At 40.2% G+C, this 24,674-nt stretch overlaps 1 protein-coding gene across 1 annotated transcript in view; it reads left to right on the top strand.

Annotated features, from left to right (window-relative positions):
• The window catches only part of rgs18 (regulator of G protein signaling 18), a 30,900-nt gene extending 7,483 nt beyond the window's left edge, over positions 1-23,417 (top strand). The window contains exons 2-5 of the mRNA XM_039735359.1: positions 5,404-5,502; positions 15,039-15,100; positions 16,501-16,667; positions 21,342-23,417. Of these exons, the coding sequence (XP_039591293.1) occupies positions 5,404-5,502; positions 15,039-15,100; positions 16,501-16,667; positions 21,342-21,611 (598 nt within the window). The 3' untranslated portion in view covers positions 21,612-23,417. The remainder of the gene's footprint in view (positions 1-5,403; positions 5,503-15,038; positions 15,101-16,500; positions 16,668-21,341) is intronic.
• Positions 23,418-24,674: the final 1,257 nt, after the last annotated feature.

The following is a 24,674-nucleotide window of genomic DNA, read 5'->3' as shown; positions in this document are numbered from 1 at the left end:
GAATTACAGTTCCTTTAGACAGCATGGCATTGTTCCATGGGTACCGCCAGGGGGAGCTGCAGAGACAGATCATTCCCACTTTAAGGAACTTCCACCTGAGGTTCCACCTGACCTGGAAATGCTTCCAACCTGTAGTGTGGCAACACTGGACATTAAGGTTAGGAGAGGGTTAGAGTTAGGGTTAGTTGTTACAGCAACTGCAGTAACAATGCCCGGTGATTTGACAACAGCCTGTGAGAGTCAACTGAATCATCTGAAGAAGATATACTGTACCAGTTTTAAAAACAAAAGGACAATCTCTGGTGCTTAATGCCTCTAAAACTAAGGAGACCATAGTAGATTTCAGGAAATCCAGTAAAACTTTATTAAGAGATGGAAACAGTAGAAAGAATTAGGTTATATGGGAGTCTACATTACAGAAGATCTAATGGGAGTGGGGGGGTCTCTGAATTTTTTCCACCAGCTTCAATGGTAGGTTGAAAGCTCAACATAGACTAGAATTTCTAAGGAGGTTTATAAAAGCTTACCTTCCATTACAGCTGCTAATGCATTTTTATTGCTGCACCGTTACCAATCGAAGAGATTTATTTAGTGTGTGGTGAAGGTGGTCCAGTTGGTCACTGGAAATGAACTACCAAATCTGGATGATGTCCACACTTGCCAACTATATAAGAAGGCTAATAGCATTGCCAAGGACCCAGCACACCAAGGGCACTGTATGTTTACACCTCTTCAATCTGGAAAATGGTACAGAACAAAATGTGCTCAACACAAAGAGATTGGGGAACAGCTTCTTTCCTAGAGCTGTAGCCACCCTCACTTCCACTCTACTCTACTTGAAAAGCATCTTAAACACCAGTATCCTTCTTTCCAATGTTGTTAAGGTTTACTTAATGGACATTTTTATTTTTTGCTATATCAGGTCATACATATTTTAGTATTTTATATATTTATACTAGCCAATTCATCAGGTAATAAAATACCATATATTCTCATGTATAAGTAAGGTCTTTAAACCCGAAAAATTGATCATAAAATCAGACCCCGACTTATACGCCCGTTCAAAAATTAGACACTTAAATTTTTTTTTTACATCTTCCTGCTTCCTCCAATCTCGCATCAGTTTCTCAGACACATCAAATTTTATTACACCAGCGCAGTTACCAGTTTCATTTGCTGCTTCAATGACGTTTAATTTAAAACCAGCTTCATATTTTCTTCTGATCGAATGCTCCATCATAGATAAAGGATGCTCTTATGATAAAGGTATATGAGGGTGTGAGATACAAAAAACACAAATCAGTGCAACGTTGCTTCATAAAAGATCAGGTATTACTGTGTGGTCACGTAGGCACAATACATAGAAAAAAGGGCAGTGTGCTCCGTGGTTATTCTCTCAGATGGACGTTAGTATAGCATAATCTCTTGGACCAATAGCGTGAGTTTTCTTCATTCGACTTATAAGACCGACATTATAAAATACCAAACATTATACAGTAAAATCAAGTCCTGACTTATCTGTGGTAGAACTTATCTGTGAGTATATACGGTAATTTGAAAATATTTGCTATCTCTTACCCTACATGTGCAATCACTGCCTTTTCTATGTATTTGCGTATATCTGAGCCTCTTTTATCCAGACCTCCCTCTATCGAGTGCATTCTCATAACTGTCACTGTCATTATTTTCAAGGCACCTTTCTCACTTTTTGTCCAGTTTTATACCTGATGTCTTTGAGGGCAACTCTGTCAGCGTGCCTCATGTTCCTTTACTCCTCCTCATGTCTTTTTTTTTTTTTTTTTTCTGTCCACCCTGGCCATCGGACCTTACTCTTATTCTATGTTAATTAATGTTGACTTATGTTTATCTTTTATTGTGTCTTCTATTTCTCTATTCATTTTGTAAAGCACTTTGAGCTACATTTTTTTGTATGAATATGTGCTATATAAATAAATGTTGATTGATTGATTGACAATCACATTTCTTCTTTCATTCCATCACCAAAGTGAAACTGACCGATTACACCAAAGCCAGGCTGACCAATAATATTCCTCAGAGGGACTGGGCTGTTTTATTATATAGTCAATTTTTGTTGTATTTTGTATTTTATATTTGTATCTGTATTGTATTTTATAACACTGTATTATTTTATATTGTGTTACTATGTCTTGTGTTTTGTATATTGTATGCTGCATTTTGCATTTTATTATTCCATTGAAGAACTGTTCACAAACAAATGTTCATAGTTTCTATCTATTGTACACAGAATGAAGCTTCATAGATTTTACCCAGACGTGTCAGTTGCACTCTGTATTTTTTTGTGCGTTACCAGTTAATGTGGCCAGGATAGGGCCATGTGTTATTTTAATAAATTGAAATGAATTAAAAATTAGTTACACATAATGATATACCAAGGCTGAACAGTCTTGTGATCCTGTTCAATGGAACCTTAGGTTGTGTATTTTTGGAGTGATATTAACGACTTCACAAGTATAACACGAAAGCTCAGAGGTGGATTTTGTAGGAATAGTACAGAAAGACAGAATCTGATATTTACTATACTAGTGAAACACACAGACCCATGTTCCTAAATTAAAATGCAAACCAAGTTAAAGAGGAGCTATTAATACTTCTTATATTTTCTAAATAGTTACCTCCTTCAGTTCCTCTAAAACTGATAATGTATTTCAGTACTTCTGGTAGCTCTTTTAGAGCAAGCTGAATTTTTCTGTTTTGGCAACACATTCTTTTGTATTCAACATGAACAAATAAAGGTTGACATTGAAAACATGGTTTTGATGATCTTCTCAGTTTGTCTCCTTCTTGTTCTTGCATTCTGTGTTCTTGGCTTTGTCTCGTATCCTTCTGAGACACTGTGATTGTCTGTTACTCAAGTGCTCTTTATTCCTAATTACTTCCAGCTTCTTAAAATGGTTCAGTGTCATATCTTCTTATGAGATGGGGTTGTGTGACCCAACAAAAGTCTAGATTTGAATAATGGTAAAGACAATCCATCTTTCTTGTTCTTGCATTCTATTCAGCAGATTTTGCTGCTCTTCTTCGTCCTAGTCTAATGTTCTTCAACATGTAATCAGCCCCTGCAATTTGTTTGACGCTCAGCAGATGTCCCTGCTCTTCTTTTTCTTTCTGCCAAGTCACTTGGTTTTGCAAGCTCTTTCCCATAATAAACCCACAGCCCCAGAGCACTTTGTTGAGGTTGTCACTACCACACATTTTTTTCATTTCCAGAACCTATCAGTTTATAAGGTTGTGATTTAAGGATGACTGAGATCTGACATCTTTATTGGTTCAGAGGCCACAAAACAGCTCATATGGCCAGTGGAGTAGCGTAGTGGGGGCGGCAGGGGCCCGCCCCGAACGGCACTTTTAGGGGGCGGCAAAGAATTACTGTATATTTTAGTCTTTTAAATTGAAATACCTGAATAAGGGGGCGACGAAATTTTCCTCCGCCCTGGGCGGCTGACACCCATGCTACGCCACTGCATATGGTTCCATGGGAGGAGAGGATGGAGGATGCCTGAGAGAGGAAGAAGGCAAAATACCAGGAGCTAGTTGAGGGCTGTCAGTGGCAAGGGTGGATAACAAGGTGCTTGCCTGTAGAGGTGGGGGGTGTTCAGGGGGTTTTCAGGGCCTGTGGAACCCTTGGCATCATGAGGGCAACTTGGAGGCTGCAGAGAAAGACACCTGGTGTCTCTGGCTAAAGAGAGGAGAACCGTGGGGCATTAGTAAGCCACTTGGACACAGGCTGAGGCCTGATCAACCCCCGGTGGGTCGCCTGGAAGAGGATGTATGATATTTTGACAGACTGAAACACCCAATGACTCCAGGTTCTGTCACTGATGATGTGTCCAAGTACATGCATCAAATAATGTATCACGTAAATGAGCACCAGGATGAAGGTTCTAGCCCCAGTATTTTGTGAGTAATCACAGGACAGATAGACAGATCTTAGCATTTTATTATATACAGTACTAGCTTTTACCCGCGACTTCGTCCGTGCGGGACTCTTTTTTTCGGAAATATATATATGAAGTTATAGTTATTGCCCGTGACTTTCTTCGCATGGAACTTCTGACGCCATGAGAGTGTAAATATTTAATTGCTTTTTAGAGGATTTCCTTATAAACAATATTTTTTGTTTCTTTATTGGGCGGCACTAATATTACCAGGCTCGTGGACGAACTTACGCGTGAGCAAGTTACGTAAAACTGACCGTGGGAGAGACAATCTTCCCTTAAATCTACGCCAGCGTATTTTAAAGTTTGGCCCTGAGACTTATTTATCGTCATGGCGAAGCCTACTTTGAGGGGAAATTGCAGTCTCTTAAAGTCAAAGGGGGAGGTCATCGGATATTAGAGGAATGTGTGGCTGTCGCTCACTTTACCGTCAGGCAGAAACAGAAACATCCCCTTCCTCATTCCACGCATGCGTGCCTTGTCGCTCGCAGAGAATACGATTTTCCACACAAATGTATTGGAGTGTCCCAATTCACCCCCTTAGGGATGGAATTTCAAAAAATCCTTTCTTAGTGGTTATCCATGTCATTATAGGAATGCACTGTCAAAATTTCAGCCCTTTAGGTCCAGCGGTTTGGTCTGTGCGTTGTCTGTCAGTCAGTCATGGAACTGTTTTATATATATATATATATAGATGATTAGTTGTACATGATGTTAAAAGTGATATTTTGGTGTATTCTTTTCTTGGTGTTACAAAATACGTCCTGATGATCTCTTTCATTTAAAAAAGTAAAAAACTGAAAGTGTTCTCTTAACAGTTTTGTTTGGTGGTTGCGAGGATGACAGTTTGGACATATATGCTGGTTCCTCTGCCAGTAATGGACTGGTGCTCCATTCTGGACTGATTCCTGCCTTGAGAAAAAGGCTGCTATGATAGGCTTTTATTATTATCATAACAATACCTGATCACTGGATGGCATAAATCAATTTATATACATTTTTAACTGAGCACTTTTTCATATGTTCATATTATTATGCAAACAAATTATGGAGCAGTATATAGCATTATTTCTTAAACTGTGGGTTGCCACCTTTTGGGTCATGCAGAATTGTGAAAGGGTCACATAAAGTTTACTAAGTGTCTCATGATGGGTCACTGTGGGCAGTTTAAGCAATCGACATTGCTCTGCTATGACTGCCAGAGGTGATTCTCCAAGGGTCAAACCCATATGACGATCAGCAGCGACCCTCCCTGATCTAATGGTAATCATGGACTAGGCCTTGAAGACATAAGGAAGGTCACAAGAAAAAAAGTTTAAGAAACACTGATATGTAGAGTGGCCCTACAAATAAATAAATAAAACCATCGACTAAGTCTGTCACTTATTAATTGTGCTTCTCTTTTCATTGTCTTTGAATCACTTAGGGTTAAGGAGAAGGAGAAGGAGAAGAAGAACAGGTTTAGTTTACTTATGACAAAGTCAGGATCTCATGAAAATGTCAACCCACAATCTGACCCTATAAGGTGAGTAACCGAGGGGAAATACCTTATCTAACTTAAAAAATTTTCTCTTTGGAAAGATGTTGTTCCTACGCAAAAAGTACAAATAATTTACATAGGAAGAGATATCATCTTGATCTTATCAGAATGTCAAGCTTATACCTGTGTAATGCAGAATCTAGCCAAGGGCCTCCAATATGGGACTAAATTGCAGAAATCAGGAGCTTGAGAGTGTGCCAAAATATATGAAACAGAAACAAATGAGAGGTGATCAAACATTGGTATAATTAAAGCTTTAAATATGTAGTTCATCCATCCATCCATCCTTTTCCCTCTTATTTGGGTTAGGGTTGCAGAGGCAGCAGTCTAAGTAAAGATACCCAGGTATCCATTTTCCCCACCAACCCCCTCCGACTCCTCTAAGGAGAATACCAAGGCATTCCCTACACAGCCAAGAGATATAATCTCTCCAGCATGTCCCGGGGCTGCTCGGAGGTCTCCTTTTGGTTGGACATGCCCAAAAAACCTCTTCATGGGGGCTTCCTAATCAGATTCTCGAACCATCTCAAGTGGCTCTTTTTGATATGGAGGAGCTGTGGCTCTACTTGGAGCTTCTCCCGAATAAATGTCTAAGTGCAGCCAAGGGGTGAAAGGTGCCCATTTCAGTGACCTCAGGATCACATCTTTTCTTTTTGCAGATGATGTGGCCTGTAGTGGAAAACCTTTATGGAGCATTTTAGTTGGTTAAGATTTTTGGCTATATTGCCTTTTGTCTAACTACTTCAAGTAGGATGTCCTCAATCTAGTATGCAGTCCATCCAGGTTGCTCTTGGTTTGGAGTGAAGTATCATGTATCTCTGTATGTAACCTAATATAGGATGATCCAATGTCCCATATACAGACCCAGATATATTAGATTAACATGTTATTGGCTTTATGTTTTAATCTCTTTATAAGCTTCAACTGATCCAGAATTCAGCTGCCCACATCATTACTAGGACCCCCTCTATTCACCATATCACTCCTGTTTTGCAGCAGCTTCACTGGCTTCCGGTTAAGTTCAGCCTTGACTTCAAAATTCTCCTGTTAGTATTTAAGGCTATCCACAGCCTTGCCCCTCCATATCTGTCCGACCTCCTCCACGTTGCCATTCCCTCCCACACCCTTAGATCCTCCTCTTCCATCCACTTGACTGTCCCCTTTATCCATCATACCACCATGGGGAGCAGAGCAACTCCCATATGGAACTCATTACTACAAAAGCTTAGAAATATTGATTTATTCTCACTTTTCAAATCTAAACTTAAAACACATCTGTTTAAGACTACTGTTTCTCTTTTATTACAATTGCTCTGTCTGATTTTAATTTTTGTATTTTTAGTTTTGTTTATAAGGTGTGTTTTATCTATTGTTTGGTGTCCTTGAGTGTTTAGAAAGGTGCCGACAAATAAATAAAATGTATTATTATTATTATTATTAAGTATCCACATGTACAGTTAGGTCCATACATATTTGGACAGACACAACTTGTTTCTAATTTTGTTTCTGTACAATACCACAATGAATTTTAAATGAAGCAACTCAGATGCAGTTGAAGTGCAGACTTTCAGCTTTAATTCAGTGGGTTGAACAAAAAAATTGCATAAAGTGTGAGGCAACTAAAGCATTTTTTTTAACACAATCCATTCATTTCAGGGGCTCAAAAGTAATTGGACAAATTAAATAACTGGAAATAAAATGTTCATTTCTAATACTTGGTTGAAAACCCTTTGCTGGCAATGACAGCCTGAAGTCTTGAACTCATGGACATCACCAGATGCTGGGTTTCCTCCTTTTTAATGCTCTGCCAGGCCTTTACTGCAGCGGCTTTACTTTCAGTTGCTGTTGGTTTGTGGGCCTTTCTGTCCGAAGTTTAGTCTTCAACAAGTGAAATGCACGCTCAGTTGGGTTAAGATCAGGTGACTGACTTGGCCATTCAAGAATTTTCCACTTCTTTGCTTTAATAAACTCCTGGGTTGCTTTGGCTGTATGTTTTGGGTCATTGTCCATCTGTATCATGAAACGCCGCCCAATCAGTTTGACTGCATTTAGCTGGACTTGAGCAGACAGTATGTCTCTGAACACCTCAGAATTCATTCGGCTGCTTCTGTCCTGTGTCACATCATCAACAAACACTAGTGTCTCAGTGCCACTGGCAGCCATCCACGCCCAAGCCATCACACTGCCTCCACCGTGTTTTACAGATGATGTGGTATGCTTTGGATAATGAGCTGTTCCACGCCTTCTCCATACTTTTTTATTGCTATCATTCTGGTAGAGGTTGATCTTGGTTCCATCTGTCCAAAGAATGTTTTTCCACTGGCTGGCTTTTTTTAGATGTTCTTTAGCAAAGTCCAATGTAGCCTTGCTATTCTTGAAGCTTAGGAGTGGCTTGCACCTTGCAGTGCACCCTCTGTATTTATTTTCATGAGTCTTCTCTTTATGGTAGACTTGGATATTGATACGCCAACCTCCTGGAGAGTGTTGTTCACTTGGTTGGCTGTTGTGAAGGGGTTTCTCTTCACCATGGAAATGATTCTGCAACCATCCACCACTGTTGTCTTCCTTGGACGTCCAGGTCTTTTTCCGTTGCTGAGTTCACCAGTGCTTGCTTTCTTTCTCAGGACGTACCAAACTGTAGATTTTGCCACTCGTAATGTTGTAGCAATTTCTCGGATGGGTTTTTTCTGTTTTCGCAGTTTAAGGATGGCTTCTTTCACCTGCATGGAGAGCTCCTTTGACCGCCTGTTGTCTGTTCACAACAAACTACAAACTACTGTTAACTACAAAGAGGACTGTTTCATTTATGTTAGGTAGAATGCCCAGAGGGGACTGGGCGGTCCTGTGGCCTGGAACCCCTGCAGATTTTATTTTTTTCTCCAGCCATCTGGAGTTTTTTTTTTTTTGTTTTTTCTGTCCACCCTGGCCATCGGACCTTACTCTTTTTCTTTGTTAACTAATGTCTTATTTTAATTTCTAATTTTGTCTTTTATTTTTTTTTTTCTTTCTTCATTATGTAAAGCAATTTGAGCTACTTTTTGTATGAAAATGTGCTATATAAATAAATGTTGTTGTCGTTCACAGCAAAATCTTCCACATGCAAGCACCACACCTTAAATCAACTCCAGGCCTTTTATCTGCTTAATTGATAATGACATAATGACGGACTTGAACACACCTGCCCATGAAATAGCCTTTGAGTCAATTGTCCAAATACTTTTCAGCCCCTGAAATGAAGGGATTGTGTTAAAAAAAATGCTTTAGTTGCCTCACATTTTTATGCAATCGTTTTGTTCAACCCACTGAATTAAAGCTGAAAATCTGCACATCAACTGCATCTGAGTTGATTAATTTAAAATCCATTGTGGTAATGTACATAACCAAAATTAGAAACAAGTTGTGTCTGTCCAAATATTTATGGACCTAACTGTATATTCATACACTTAATTAATTAATTCATACACTTTGTCTAATAAAGGATTGACATCATAGCCCTGATTGCTGACAAAGTAAGGTGTATCTTTGTTAAATACATTTCTTATACTCATATATTGCTGAAGTCTGAACAACCTTTTATGTATGAGTGCTGAAGTAGAACCAGGATGTAGATTTTTCCTGACCTGTGACCACTGGGGTACTTTGTAGCTGAGTGTAATGCGACTTTGATGAAGATCAGCACCTCTAAGTCCAAGGTTATGGTTCTCAGTTAGAAAAGCGTGGCGTGCAACTCTCCACATTGGGGTGAGGTGCTGTCTCAAGTCAAGGAGTTTAAATATCTCAGTGTCTTATTCATGAGTGAGGGAACAGCCATGAGGATATTGTACCAGTCAGTCGTTGAGAAGAAAGAGCTGCGCTAAAAGGCACATCCCCTATGGTCATGAGCTGTGGGTCATGACCGAAAAAAGAGATTGTGGATGCAAGCGTTAAAAATTTGTTTCCTTGTCTGCCAAAGAGATGGGGTAAATATATAAAAATATAAAAATAAATTCTGCAGCTCCACTTGACGTGTTCCCTGCTTAACTTTGAACTAGCACATCCACTTCCCATTTAAGAAACAAACCAATTGAATAAGGACCATCCCACCGTCATGTACATACTCTACCTTTGAACCCTCACCACAAATCACCTTGTTATTACATGAGCATCGGCAAGGAGGGGCTCTTTATTTCCTTACATCAGATCAAATTTTGGTAACCCTTAAGGCCACGTCTATATCAACAGTAAAAACCTCAATCTGACAGAACACTGTGGCTGTAGGGAGGCCTCTGGATTTATTGCTCCGCTGAGTGTCTTTTTTTATTATTTAAGGGGCCGAGGCACTCCTTATGGGGATCCTCTGAGGCCACTGTGTAGTTTCATGAAGTTCTGCTGCTGACCTGTACATTTTAGGAGAAGCTTCTCTACAAGCAGCATGTACTGACTACCCATATGTTCATTTTAAATCCACACTCCATACACTGGAATTTTGTATAGGTTCTTCTTTAACCAGTGACTTACAATAAATCTTCACAATGGAGATTTATGGAGATGCTAACATAATTAAAATATTCTTGTTACTGGGAAGCAAGAATGACATCTCTTAACTTATATCATTGGTATCCATCCATCCGTTTTCTTAACCTGATCATCCTCAAGGCAACTAGAGCGTATTGCAGCACTCATCGAGCACAAGGCAGGGTGCATGAAGACACACTAACACACACACTCATCAGGGGCACTGCATGTGTTGGACTGTGAGAGGAAACCAATGTGGACACGGGGAGAACAAGAAAACTTCATACTGGGAGCATCTGGGATACAAACCCTTATTGTGAAGCAGCAGCACCACCACTGCACCACCTTCATAAAGGTCATAATTAAGGTGTATATATTGCAATCTGAAAAATGAAGCAAGGTACCAGATGGTAACCTCATTTTATTAAAGACAATGGCAAAAACAGGGTAAAGAAAAATGCACATTGGAGTGCAAAACAGTTGGCAGTCAGTCAAATGAAAAAGTGAGGGGTCAACCTTTCCAACCTTACATGATGGTCCTCCAGTGAACATCCACTTCAAGGTTTTTGTATCACTGAACTAGAACGGGCGGGGCTTTGTGATGGAAGCAGAAGTTGGGTCATTCGTTGTCAGGCTGGCAAGCATCTGAACTGCAGGTAGAATTGGAGATGGCATTAGTGACAGCGCCCCCTCTCTGCTCAGGGTGATACTGCTTCCATTTTTGGAACTTTGAAAATGTTTTTCTTTGTGACAGTATGTATCATTTTTGTCTGTTTCAACATATTATATTTGTGCTTGGTATTTTTATTGAATTACAGTTTGTGTATATTTAATCACATTTTATTTTAAAGGGTGTATGAAGCTGTACATTAAACAGGAAGTTGCAATCTAAACAAATACAGTGACTTGAACCACCTTCTATGGAGCCCCTGAGGGGACAGGATGTCATTTGTTTAAGATAGTAAATGGTGTGCACATGATTTCTCACAAAAAAACATTACACCATGTCCCCTGAGAAGCTCTGTAACCTTCCATTGTCAAGTGCCATTCTGGTCATTTTGTTTTTAGGCATCCCTTTGCCAGGCACGCAATTGTTTCTATACTCTCAGCAATCTCAGAAATAATATGTACAGTATATTCCTTTTATTTTATTTAAAAAACTGTGATATAATAACAAGGCAATTTTTTTAAGATTGTTACCATTTTGGCCAAATATTATGTCATTTTCCTTTTATCTTAACACTTTTCAGTCAAATTAGCAGATTTTATTTTGTATTCAGTAAAATTCAAAGGATGACTAATAGTTGGTGTAATGATTAAGACTGCCTTATAGCTCCATGGGTGCAATTAACGTTCCTCCGATCCTCAGACTTTCTATTGTATCCCATTTTAGATAAAAGAATGAATGTAAAAACAGCCAGAATGTGCGTGAGAGAGGTGCAGACCAAAGCCACCAGCCCGAACTCTGACCCTTCAAGATCTGCTAATGGAAACATACGTAGTGCTGCTCATGCTGTAAATAGACAGATGGGGTTGATTTCACCAACAGTAGATGCTGGTGACATGCCAGTGTCCAACAATAAAATGTCAACCTGTTATATCATTGACTTTACAAAACAATTTAGTAGTCAATTAAATATTAACTTGCCAGTTTATGAAAAGGTGTTTCACCTATCCAATAGCTAAGAAAGGAAATTCATTTGCAAGAGTAAGAACAAAAGTCAATCGCAACCCAGGAGAAAAAGTTTCGATTTTTTATTGTCCTTATTTTTTAAGCTTTCTATAAAACGTGTTATATTGTAAACCCGTTTTTAATCTGAAAGTGCATAATACCCAATAGGACCCTGTCTTCTTCATCCTTGTTTTGGCTTTGTTCCACAAAATGATTACAGTTTAATCATCAAACTGCTAAATAAATTCTCACAAATTTGTGCCAGCTGTATTTTTTACTGCCTGATTTTGTTTAATTCCAATAAGACGATCATACATTTCTCTCTGATCACAAAAATGCCTGATCAAGAAAACAATTTGAGCTTTGTCTTGTTAGAATGTGAGTACAGACATGCAAATGGCTGCCTTCGACCATTTTCAAGAGATAATTTTTGATCAGTTAACTCTTGTGATGGGTTAAGGTTTGCCAGGCTGGCACAAGAGTGGACAATACCCAGTAGGTCCCTAAGATAGAGAGGAACCTTCCTGTTGCCCTGACAGTGTGCCAGCAGTGCATACCCAATTGTGGCAGATGTCCAGATTATTACCTGGCCGGAATGCAAACTGGGTTGAAGGACCGAGGGAGAGACCCTGTTTGGGACGTTATCTCCCCAGGGATGTTAGAGGGCAGCCTCCCTGGGTTGCTGCAGCAGCACAGATTCCAGCAGGGTCTGCTGGGCTTTGTAGTTTGGAGCAGCCCTGTTGGGTTCTGTGAGTGTCACCAGTGGGTGCTGTAGGTGAATCTGGATCCTTAGAGGAACCTCTTCTGCCACACCCAGACATGCAGCCAGAAGAAGGTCAAGAAATACCTGGAGCACTTCCGGGTGTGCTATAAAAGGAGCTCCCTCACCAACAATCAGGGAGCTAGAGTCGAGTGGTGGAGGACAAAGCTGCAAGGAGGAGTGGAGGCACAAGAGAAAAAGAGGAGAAATAAAAGAGAGAAAGGAAAGGGACTGAGCAATTGTTGATTGGTGCACTGTGTGCTAAAGAAAAACAAAATAAAAGTGTGCTTTTGGGACTCGTGTGTCACTGAGCCCATCTGCGCCTGGGATAGGGAGCTGTTCGATCCCTGATCTTCCACACAATGTATTTACCCAGTTAACCATGGATCGCAAAGGAGAAAGAGAAAGAAACAAATACTACTTCTGAGTCTAGAGCGGGACCAGGGACCCTTCATCTAAAGTAAGAAAGATGGCTTAAAGGATTAGAAAATCTGGCTGGTACAAGGTATCATGAGCTGCCCATTTAGCAGCGGGGCTTAGGAGGGATGGCATGATGGCCGCTCATTAAGCTCTAGTATTTTAGGCACACAGTGCCTGGGACCTTGTGGCTCCTTCAAACTTCCCTGAGAGAGCTGGCAATATAAGATTTAAGAAAGACTTCTGGCTGAGTGGTATGAAGCGGCCACCCGAGGGCACTGTGGCATGGTTCTCCTACCATGCAGCTTCTAGTCATTGGTATGTCATACTTGCTGACTACTTCTGCAGTTCTCATTGCTGGACCATGTCAATTTAAACAACCTTAAAATCGCTGGGCAAGCATCGTGAAATTCCAGCACAGTCGCCCCTTTATTGCGACAGCCAATAACATTCTACCTGATGGAGCCGGTGCTGAAACAAAGATTAATGTGTACAGTGAGTTCACCAGTGATCTCGGCCCTTTTTTCCTTTTTTACATTCTGTCATTGTACATAAAACAAGATACATCAGACAGATCTCTTCTGTTTGTGAAGTCCAAAACACCCCTATTTCTTATTCCTTGTCGCTGTATTCTGGAGGACCATTCACTGGTTATCAACTCTCGGGTGCGCAGAGCCTGCTCCTATGACAAAAGACTATGATTTTGTCAGGGTGAGTCCTGGACTAGTAGGAGTGAGTCTGTGGGTATGCTACATTACATAACCAGCTTCTCAGGAGCAAGCCACCAACTGCCTTGACAAAATTATATCAATGAAGTCTACGACATAAAATTGCTAGAAGAGTGTGCTTAATGTGAGGTGACAGCACCCTTGTGGCCCTTTAAAGGCTGCCTGAGAGACCTAACAATGTAAGACTTAATGGAAGATTTGTGGGTGTAATGGTCTCATAAGCAACCAGAGGACACTGTGGCGTGGTGCTCCTCAGATGTTCTAGATAGCGTCATCCCAAAACTAACTACTGACCGGGGCTTTACCTGACCGTTGAAGTAAAGCCACATCAGGCTAGCAGCCCTTTAAATATAGAAGTGACAAATAGCACTTCCATAACCCAATTATTCGCAGAAACCTAAAATGCCATGTTAACCTTTGTTCCAATTAGAGAAATTTGAGTTATTGGCTTTTGAGGAATCGGATTAACAGAGGGAGGTTTCTCCACGAATTATTCGATTATTTGACCATGTAAACCCTTAACCAGGTTACTGTTAAGGATTTAGTAGTCTGCATGTCCATTGCACTCTGTCAGGCTGTGCATGTACGAGGGCGAGTCAAAAATTATCCACACTCTGGTTAAATTAAACCTGCTGTTGGCAGCACTGACTTATTAGCGCTTTCCGTACGAGGTCCCTGTATCCTCCGTCACTGCTGAGACAGGGCACGAGAAGGCATAAGGGATTTTCGCTCCTGGAACAGTGGGTAGATGGATGAGCCACCACATCTAGTGGATACAACGTTTATAAAGAGAGACCTGACGCTTTCATAGTTATTTTTTGCATTTGTGTACACCCAGTGGTCATCGCTTCTTTGTAAATATTTGACAATAAACACATATACTCAAAGCTTTGGTCCTTCTTGAAGCCATTTTTGGTAAGAGACAATTGGAATGAGGACAAGTAAAATTCTACGTAATGAAAGGGCGTCCCACCTGCCACTTACTAACTACACACACGCACACTCATACACACACACAGAATGTGCAGACCCTGTCTTCTGCATTCTGGTTCCTCTAATGATTAGCACAAGCTTCCTACTGGCTATTGGACGAGTGCCAGGAGTGAGCTGAGTTGTGGAGCTGGAAGTCGTTTATCAGTTTTATTGCAGTGTGAGAACTGGGGTAATTTGTGTTTAATATCTGGTTACTTGAATTATTATTTAATGGCACTGCATTTTTTTTATTGGACTGCTATTCTCCTGTCACTGCCCCTGCCAACCCTTATTACCTGGACTGAACTGATAGCAGTTAATAAGGTCTTTACTGGAAACTCCATTGTTCAAGGAGTCTGCTTATACTGTTGTGCAATGGACCATGGTGGCAGAGGGAAGAATTCGGCTTGCCACATATTTGGGGAAAACTTAATTTGTGAAGCAACTAATTTTCTGTATTGATGTGTCATTTCTGTAGTGTGGCCCCGGAAGAAGCTGTGAAGTGGTGCGAATCCTTTGATACCCTTCTTGCTCATAAAGGTTAGTGGGATATTTTTTAAAGACAATAATGTGGCTGATAGGCAGGATGATGCAGTGTGACCCTAATAATAATAATAATAATAATAATAATAATAATAATACATTTTATTTATATAGTTTCTTTCCCATGCCTGTGCACCACCTGTTTGAAATACATAAGTAAACAATTCCAATGTATTATGGTCATGTAACGGGCTCTGTCAAAAGTGCAATAATAGTAAAAATCTAATACAGAATATATAATGACAGACTCAACAGATATCTATTCTCAAGTAGAAGGGGTGCCCAACTCTAATCCAGGAGGGCTGCAGGTTTTCACTCTAGCAATCTCCTTAATTAGCGACCAGTTAGTGCTAATTAACCTGTTTTGTTTTAATTTTAATTGATCTGTTTTTTAAGATATGGGGTGGCACGTTGGTGCAGTGGTAGCGCTGCTACCTCACAGTAAAGAGACCAGGGTTCCCATCCTGGGTCCTCCCTGTTTCGAGTTTGCATGTTCTCCCCATATGGTTTCTTCTGGGTGTTCTGTTTTTGTACCCACAGTCCAAAGATATGCAGGTTAGGTGCTGGCATTTCCTGAATTGGCCCTAGTGTGTGGTGGGGGTCTGTGTGTTTCTTTGCCCTGCAATAGTTGGGTGCCCTGTTCAGTGTTTGTTCCTGTATTTTGCCCTGTACTAGCTGGGATAAGCTCTAGCAGACCTCTGTGACCCTGTTCATGACAGAGCAGGTTAGATAAAGACTGACTGTCTTTTAAGACTTGGACCCCTTAATTATTGCAATTTTTTCTTTATTAGTAGTCGAAGAAAAAATGAGATATAAAGTTATCCAAACACAAGACCACATAGCCTGTGTCCATCATATAATATTTAATCTTCTTAGATACACAAAACATTTTGATGGTAGTCTCAGAAAAAAGAAAATCAACAGTGTGGGAAATGTCCATGGTGGCAGAATGAGAGCACAAACAACCATGAAATTAAATAATGGGGTTTAAATAACAAGAATCGGCTATTTAAAAAACTGATTGGGGTTTGAGATCCCAACTTAGCCAGTTATCTCTTGGCTTACTTTGCATATAATACTGAACTGTAAAACCACAAGGTTGCTGGTTCAGTAGGCTCCTGTGTGAATACACTTTGTAGGAATACAGACAAACTAATACAGATAGATAGATAGATAGATAGATAGATAGATAGATAGATAGATAGATAGATAGATAGATAGATAGATAGATAGATAGATAGATAGATAGATAGATAGAACAAGTAACTTCTCTTTCAGGTGCAGGTAAACCTCAGTTTTTCACTTCTTTTCACAATGTCATTAATTGTACATGTTTAGGCAATCCCACTCTTCATTGAGTCAACAAACATCAGGCTCCTTCTGTTTTTGCTTTGCAGAAGGACTTCAAGTCTTCAGCATGTTCCTAAAGTCACAATTCAGTGAAGAAAATATTGAATTCTGGCAGATCTGTGAAGATTTTAAGAAGATGAAGCCCTCTGCTAAACTGAGCTCTAAGGCTAAGAAGATCTATTCTGTTTATGTTGAAACCGGCTCACACAAGGAGGTATCATCATTTGTATACTTAAAATAACTTAGATACTCTTTGGGGCTATGTGAGAAAAAAAGTTCAATACTGTAAGTCTCTGGTAAAAGGGAGAGCCACCTTAACAACAGGACGCTGCAGTATCATTACCAGTTGAGGATTACAGACTTGACTTCTGATCTCAGCTTCCAGACTATTCAGGCAATGAGCAAGAATGAGTTCTGGACACTATTCTAGTCCTTTGCAGGTCACAACTCATTAAGACCATCCACCCATCCATTCATGTATCTACCGAATCCCAGTGATCTAGTATCAGGGTCATGGGGAACGAAGCCTTTTCCTTTGAGTTCAGTAAAATCTCTAAAAGGTTTTTGAATTTTGCAGAGATGCATTGAAGTCAATGGAAATGGGGACACTGAACTTGTTTGAGGGCATTAAAAGTTTTTTTTTTTACGTGTCCCTGAAGGCTAGAGAAGCATCTGGTAACTTGATTTTTCTGGCCTATAATATGACCTGAGCTGTGAAGCCCCCCATCGATACACCTGAGATAGCAGTAGTACAGTTTAATATCAAAGCATTCAAATATATTGCAGACAACAGGAGCAGGAAGCATGAATTCAGAGAGGCTTGGCCCCCATAGACACATTTGAAGGAACAGTGATATGATTTAATGTCAAAACAGTAAAATATACTGTATTGCAGACAGCAGGAGCAGGAAGTATGAATTCAATGTGGCATGGCTTCCACAAGTCCAGTCCACATAAGAGTTACAGAAAAGCAAAGGCAAAGCAATAGAGAGCATTAGACATCAAGTCCCAGAAATCAGTGGGAGGCGGTTGGAAATCCTCGTTCATTTTTATCAATGTCAGAATGTCAGTAAGCCAGACAACACAGAACCTCCAGTGCATACTGAGCTCGCTCACGGATTAAATCCTGCCTCGTAACCCAGAACTCCATGGTGTCATCAGGGCATGTCAACACATGTACATCGGCGTACTCCAAGTTGTCACTCACCATCTGGTGGCAACTGCTGCTTCTGGCATTCTGTGTCGGACTGGATCACTGAGGATTGAAAAGTCTCTTCACACCTCCATTAGATTGTCACCACAACCCAAATGGCTGCTTCTGCTTCTGACAGCTCTCTGGTGGACAAGTGGAGAGGTGGGAGGGGGCTGGTAGGTCTCAAACAGCTTGCTGGAAAGGAGAGAGTGAAGGTGGTGAATCCAACATGGGCTGCTATAGCTCTGAGATGTCAGGCTGGTCTCATAAAGCATCACGGGGCAATGGGGAAAATAATGATCGCAAAAGGAAGCCACATTACAAATTTTCAGGGAAAAGTTAATCAAACAAGGTCAAACCCAGGAAATTCGTAGATCAACACTGTTCAGCAGTACTGGACAAAAGTAAATAGAATGTTAGGCCATTACAGGGCATAAACACATGTACGGGAGCTCCTGCTCACTCACAGTGAATTAACTTAGGTTATGGAGAAGGAGTTGTCACTAAACTCTTGTAGGCTAACAGTATAAACTGCAAGGATTTAGACAGTAAGCAAAAAAGTGTTGTCTCATTCAAAACTCGGTCTCTTAGATACAGCATGCAGCAAGCCAAAGACAACAGCAGGAAGAAGGTGTCATGATTCAGCTCAGTTGATAAGCATCCTGAACTTCACAATCTTCAGTTGTGTTAAGCAGCCTTCAGATTATAATCATGAAAGTGTTATGCAAGATCAACGCCGTTTGTCAAGTGTTTTGTAGGATACTTGCAAAGAAAACACACAATTGTCTCTCAGAACTTGAAAATAAACATTACATTGCATAAGCAAGTAAGGTGACAAGAGACTGATGTCTGAACAAGACATAAGGGACTATCTCCATGGCAACATTCACGTAATCCCAGAGAAGCAAAAACTTTAACAGCAAAGTTGCTAGTCTGAATTCAATCACTATTTACATATACAGCAAGCACATGTCTATGTCTGAACCAATGCATGCCACCATTTTATGAACCCATTCAATTTCAGTTTCAAAACTGAGGGGTGCCAGATCCTATCCTGGCAATAATGGAAGATGGACCAGAACCAATCCTGGACAGGATACTAGTCTTATCCATCTGTTCATTTACTAGTTCACTTTCAAGCCTTCCTCAGCAGGACTTGGGTACAAGCCTGGTTGGGAGGTTGGTCAGTTACACTGGGCTCATTTAGCTTCACCACTTAAACTCATGTGCACATCTTTCAGGTAAGGGCCGCCTTAACTAGGGTACTTGAAGTAAACCCATTCTGGTGCATAAAATACTAGATGTTAATCAGGGGTCTAGTTAGTGCTCTTACTCTGCTATTACAGAATTGAAATATATAAAATGCTAATAGTTGTGTCCATCTGTCACATGATAACTCTCAAACCACCCTGATTTTTTCTTAATTGAAAGCTTATGATGTGATACATGATGTGGTAGAGCCATCCTCCGCAAAGTTCTTGGAGTTCAGCATCTTTCTTATGGAAAACTGTTGGTGAGTGTTACATGGTAGAAAGAAAAGAACAGCAGTTGCATCTCTTGACATTCAAGTGCATTGCCAAATCCACAAGCATAAGGGATTAGGAGCAGCAGCGCAACCTGCTGACTCTCAAGCACATTGCTGAGGCCACTCATAGCAAGGAAAATAAGAACATCAGTGCCATCAGCTGAGCGTCAAGATCATTATGATTGTAAAATACGGTGCTACACACCATTAACAATATCTCCAGAGTGTCAAGCCAAACATGGGAGATGCTTAAGTAACGAACAGTGAAGAGAATAAGCTTGAACAGAGAGCCATTGAGCAGCTGGCTAATACCAAGGCTCATCAACATGTAACAAAACAAAATGATAACTGCGCAATGAAATTGGGAAGCATGAAAACAAAAAGCTGCAGCTAACCCAAATCGAAGCAGGAAAAAACAGTGAGAACTAAACGTTCACTACGATTCAATCACAGGTTTTCAACTGGAACTGAGAATGCTAAACAGTATTTAAGTATACACCAGTAATGGCACACTGCACAATAACGTGCAGTGAATACACTTGACTTAAGCATTCCTAGTTTTCTTTCTCTGTCCATTTAGCATTTGTTTGCTCAGAGGTTGATGCGCTTGCTGCTTCCTGATCAGCTTTTCTTTTCTCCAACCTAGCGGGCCGCTTCTTCTCTTCTTTCGTCAGCATTTTTTCGTGTTAAAACTGATTAAGTCCGTGTTTGTGTTGCAATTACTTAGTATATTTTCCTTAATTTTTCACTTCAGCTGGCATTTAAGTCTTTAATCTGCCTCAAGAATTAAGACAGGAAGAGGTAGGGGAAGTAACAGCGAAGGTGGTAGGGATGAGAACGCTGGCTGCTGCCGAGAGTTGATTCTACAATAAAATAAAATAGAAAGAGGAATAACATTGGAGGTCAATCATCACCCCAAAAGCGGATAGTAGACATCACATAGTATATGCGTACCAAATTTCAGGTCAATAGGTCAAACGGTTTGCGAGCTACAGGTGATTTAATATCCTGGACAGACAAATGAACAGCCACGGTAGCATATTATTTAAGAAGACTTACATTACGTTTACTTGTCGACAGGTAGTCCCATGTTGTTGGAGAACCACCCACAATATACAAGGAACAAAACATCGACATTGGTAATAAAGTGGATAACAAATAAAAGTAACATTAACATGGATCAATGTCACAAAAATGGACAAAAAGACAAGAGGTACGACTTTGAAACCCAACCAGGGGAGAAACCCTTAGCTGAAACATGACAACCAGAAGGCAGGAGTGAAAATGGGACGAGCTGGATGTTTGCTGTCTGACCTGATTGATTCAGCCCTCCTCAGACACTGGGCTGAGTTAATAGTATGAAGCTGTGAAAGGTCAGCCCGAATGATTTTAAAAACAGTACGCACAGTCCTTTGGAGGAGCTTGAGATCCTGACAGTTAGGTGCCTAAAGCACATCGTGATGCGTGTGGTCAGGATACTTTTGATAGCACTGCAGTAGAAATCTATGAGGATTTCAGTTCCAACCCTAAAGCTCTTTAACCTCCTCAGGATAAAAATAATCTCTGCTGAACCCTTTTGAGGTTGCAGTTGGTGTTGACAGACCATGTAAGGTGCTGGTTGTTGCGTTTTCTGACTTCTTTATATTGTTTTAGGACTCTAGAATTTAATGTACGATTGTTCAGTCCTTTATTATGAAATAAGCCTCAATGCAGCACAATGGGCCACCGTTTTCATGAGATGAGCTAAATAAAAATAGACCTAAAGAAGTGAAAATATATTGAGATTCTGTGACAATAAATCAGATTGTGCCTTTTCCTTTTTATGTTCAAAAATATTTGACATCTTGAACTTAGAGAATTGCATTTACAAACATATTGTATTAAACCTCCTGAAAGACAATTTGAATTTTTTGCGGAATATTTATGGACGATTATCAAATAGTTTTCACTATGGTGTTCCTCTTGGTAATTAATATGTAGCTGCACTGTTTTCTCCGTAGGCTTTGGCTCAGGGATTTCTTTTTTAATAGAACAGGTTAATGGGGTCATCACTACCACACAAAGATAATAAAGGGTCATGGGGGTAATGTATACAGTTTCAATTAGGGAGAAAGCAGGAAGACATGCAATTATTATTGTATTTTTTTTCTCTCTCTCTTTTTTCTACACAGATAAACATTGATTATTCCACAAGGGAAGCCATTAAAAAGAATCTGCTGAACCCAACACCATCTTGCTTTGATTTGGCACAAAATAAAATCTACATCTTAATGAAAAAAGACTGCTACCCCCGATTTCTTAAATCTGACTTTTATTTAAACTTGATTAAAACGACAAAACCACCAACGCCGCCTCACGGCAGCATGTACCGAAGACGATCGCGGTCCTGTATCTTCAACGATCGGAGCGAGGCAGAGGCAGAACTCGGCATCTGGCTATGAAGGTACCTAAAGGGCATGAGAGACGGCAATCATGAGGGAAATAACTGAAAGAAGAAGTGGTTCTAACAAGCTCACAAGAAAAGGACTTTAGGATTCCCGTAGTGTGGGTTTTAATCATTATCGGTAACTCATGATGCCAACTGAATCTCTTAAATTCAGCTAAACTGGCATTCTTCTTTTCAAGTTTCTTGTAAAAGTGGCATTTCTTAAAATTACAAAGACCACTCTGTGCCGTGGCTAACATAGCTGACTAACACCAGAATTTAAATGTTAACGTTGCCTGAACAGAATGCCAAGTGTTCAGTCACCGTTGGGCCATTAACGCAATGGCAGCAGTCTTTGTTTTGGTAAATCTGTGACTTTTCAGTGGTGACATCCGTGACAGTGATGAGTTAAACCAGGTTAGGGCTGGCAAATACTTCTACAATTTTCTTTTAATAATTTAACAAGCAAAGACGGATTATTGCTGACTGAACACTAGGCATTTTGGGTTTTTTTGTGAACAAAAGGCCATGTTCAAAGCATTCATTTGTATTTATTTGTGTGTGTGTGTGATTTAATGAACATTTATTTGCAGTACTCACTGTGAATTTTATTCATGCAAGTGTTTGCATGCAGTGCGGCCAAAAACGTCAGATGTGAGAAAGAACGCTACTTGCTCTTTGATCTCATACTTCCATTTTGTAAACCCACTTTGATTGCAGCACCGGCCCTGAGTGGTACTCCGGGCTAACTGGGCACACTCATCCATACATAAAGCCACACTCCAGTATCTGCACAATTCTGCCATATGTATCACGTATGTGGCACCCCCAGCTATGCTGTTTCTTTTACTACATCTGTGCACCTGTTGGACTTGAGGTGACACCCTTATCCACCAATTCCAAGTTTCTACACATCTGCACATTTGGGGCCTCACTGCATTTGTAATAAAAGTAATATTTTGGCAACACTGTAGTTGAGGTACTGCAAAAACGCATCTATTTACTCTTATGTAACAAAACCTTAACACACACTCCTTGGGTCTCCATAACACTTCTAAAGCATCAGTAAAGTGTTCCTTCACCTAACAAAACTTCACTTTGGAGTGCTCTGAGGTGTCTTCACTGTGACACATTCCTCTTGATATTACAGATTTATTATAAGACCTGAGAATGCTTCATGCTTACAAGTCATTTTACCAGCATGTCAATACGCCACACAACACAGACATGAATAACCCATCTGATAACTGATGTTTTATAAGAGTTATGAAGACCAAAAGAAGCCTTTGTTAAAGCTTTAATAATAATAAAACATTATATTTATATAGCACCCTTCCCACACTCAAGGCACTTAGCAAATTTAATGAAAAGTGTTAACAGGGAGGAGCGGAAGCAGCACTCTGTCACAGAGGAGTAAATGAGTAATATTCTTGCAATACCTAAACTGAACTGCTACCAATACTTTTTATTGTTTTCTAACAATTGTAAATTGCACTGTTTATTTATTTATTTCTTGCTTTTATTAACATTGTTTTTTTCCTGTCTCTTTATTATGTTATTATGATTGCTTTCAACTTAATTTATTAATACTGTTACATGTACTGCTATTTTATTTTTATACTTTAAATTATTATTTATGTTCACATTAATTACAAAAAGACATGTTTTTGGAACCAGGAATGCTTAAAAATGATGACTTCTGTTAAAATATTTAAGTAATGTGTTTTCTGGAAAAATTATTTTATTACACCTTTTGCTGGGATGCATCTTAGAGCTGAATTACCATTAAAAAGTCTCACATCATTTGTTCTGCTCATCTTAATCACTGTGTTGGGTTTTCATGTCCAGATCTTTCTTGTACGTTTTTACCTGAATGACCTGAGTGTTTAGTTAAATGTAGTCGAACGTCTTCATGACTCCCAGCTGGTGCTTTGGACTTCATATATTATAAAGACTCAAGAGGGACTAATATGTCTCACCTGTGACCCCTGAAACTAGAAGCTGTGGGCATCAGAGGTAACCTACAAAACTGCATCTCTAGTTGGTTACCCGACAGGAGACAAAGAGATCAAATAAGAGGAGAATGAGGTCATCAGGGGAGACCCTCAGGGATTTGTCCTTGGATCGTTACTTTTCTGATTTATATTAATGACTCTGATTCTGGTATAGTCAGTAAATTTGTGAAATTTGCAGATGATACTAAAACTGGAGCAATGGCAGAAAGTAAGGAGGCAGCAAAAAGAATTCAAAATGACCTGGACAAGCTTCAGAACTGGGCAAACACCTGGAAAATGGAGTTTAATGTAGAAAAGTGTGAAGTGCTACACATTGACAATAGGATCATTAATTAAGTGGGAGACACTTTCATACAGGAAGCAACCACTGAAAAGTTTTTAGGGGTCTATGATGTGTCGACCACCCATGCTGGCACTGCCAGCTAAACCCGACACAGACTATCATGGGACACAAGTTCAGTGGACATGCATTTTATTTTTTCTCTTCTTTTTCGTGGGAAACGCCTTCTCCGTTTCCCATAGGCACAACACAGTCCAAAGCACAGCACATACACAATACTTTCTTTTCTGTTTCTCTTTCTCTTCTCCTTTCCACTACTCCGGTCAAGTTTCGTCCTCCTCCTCCCGACTCTGGCTTCTGGAGTAATGACTTCTGGCTCCATTCATAACACCCTTGGAAGTGCTCCAGGTGCTCGTTGACCTACTTCTGGTAGCACGTCCAGGTATGGCAGAACCCCCCCAAGAGGACTCAGGAGCTGTTGCAGCAACCCCTGGCGGCATCCTCAGATCCCAACAGGGCTGTAACCAACTCCAACTCCCATGAAGCCCTGTGGGAGTCTGAGGCACCGCTGCAAACCAGGGGGGCCGCAATCTAGCAGTCTGGGGAAGGTAACACTCTGAATAGCATGGCTCCTTCCAGCATGTAGGCATCATGAAGCAGAAACCTTTACAACCTGTAGGAAGAAGCTGGATGTGGTAAAGGAGCAGCTTAGCTATTAGCTAAACAAGTGGGCCTGATGGACTAAATGGTCTCCTCTTGTTTGATGAATCTCTTACATATTCTT

Source organism: Polypterus senegalus, chromosome 14 (genome assembly GCF_016835505.1).
Source record: "Polypterus senegalus isolate Bchr_013 chromosome 14, ASM1683550v1, whole genome shotgun sequence".
Taxonomy (NCBI): Eukaryota; Metazoa; Chordata; class Cladistia; order Polypteriformes; family Polypteridae; genus Polypterus; species Polypterus senegalus.
Note: the sequence above shows the minus strand (reverse complement) of the source record. Positions and strands in the feature narration are given on the sequence as shown.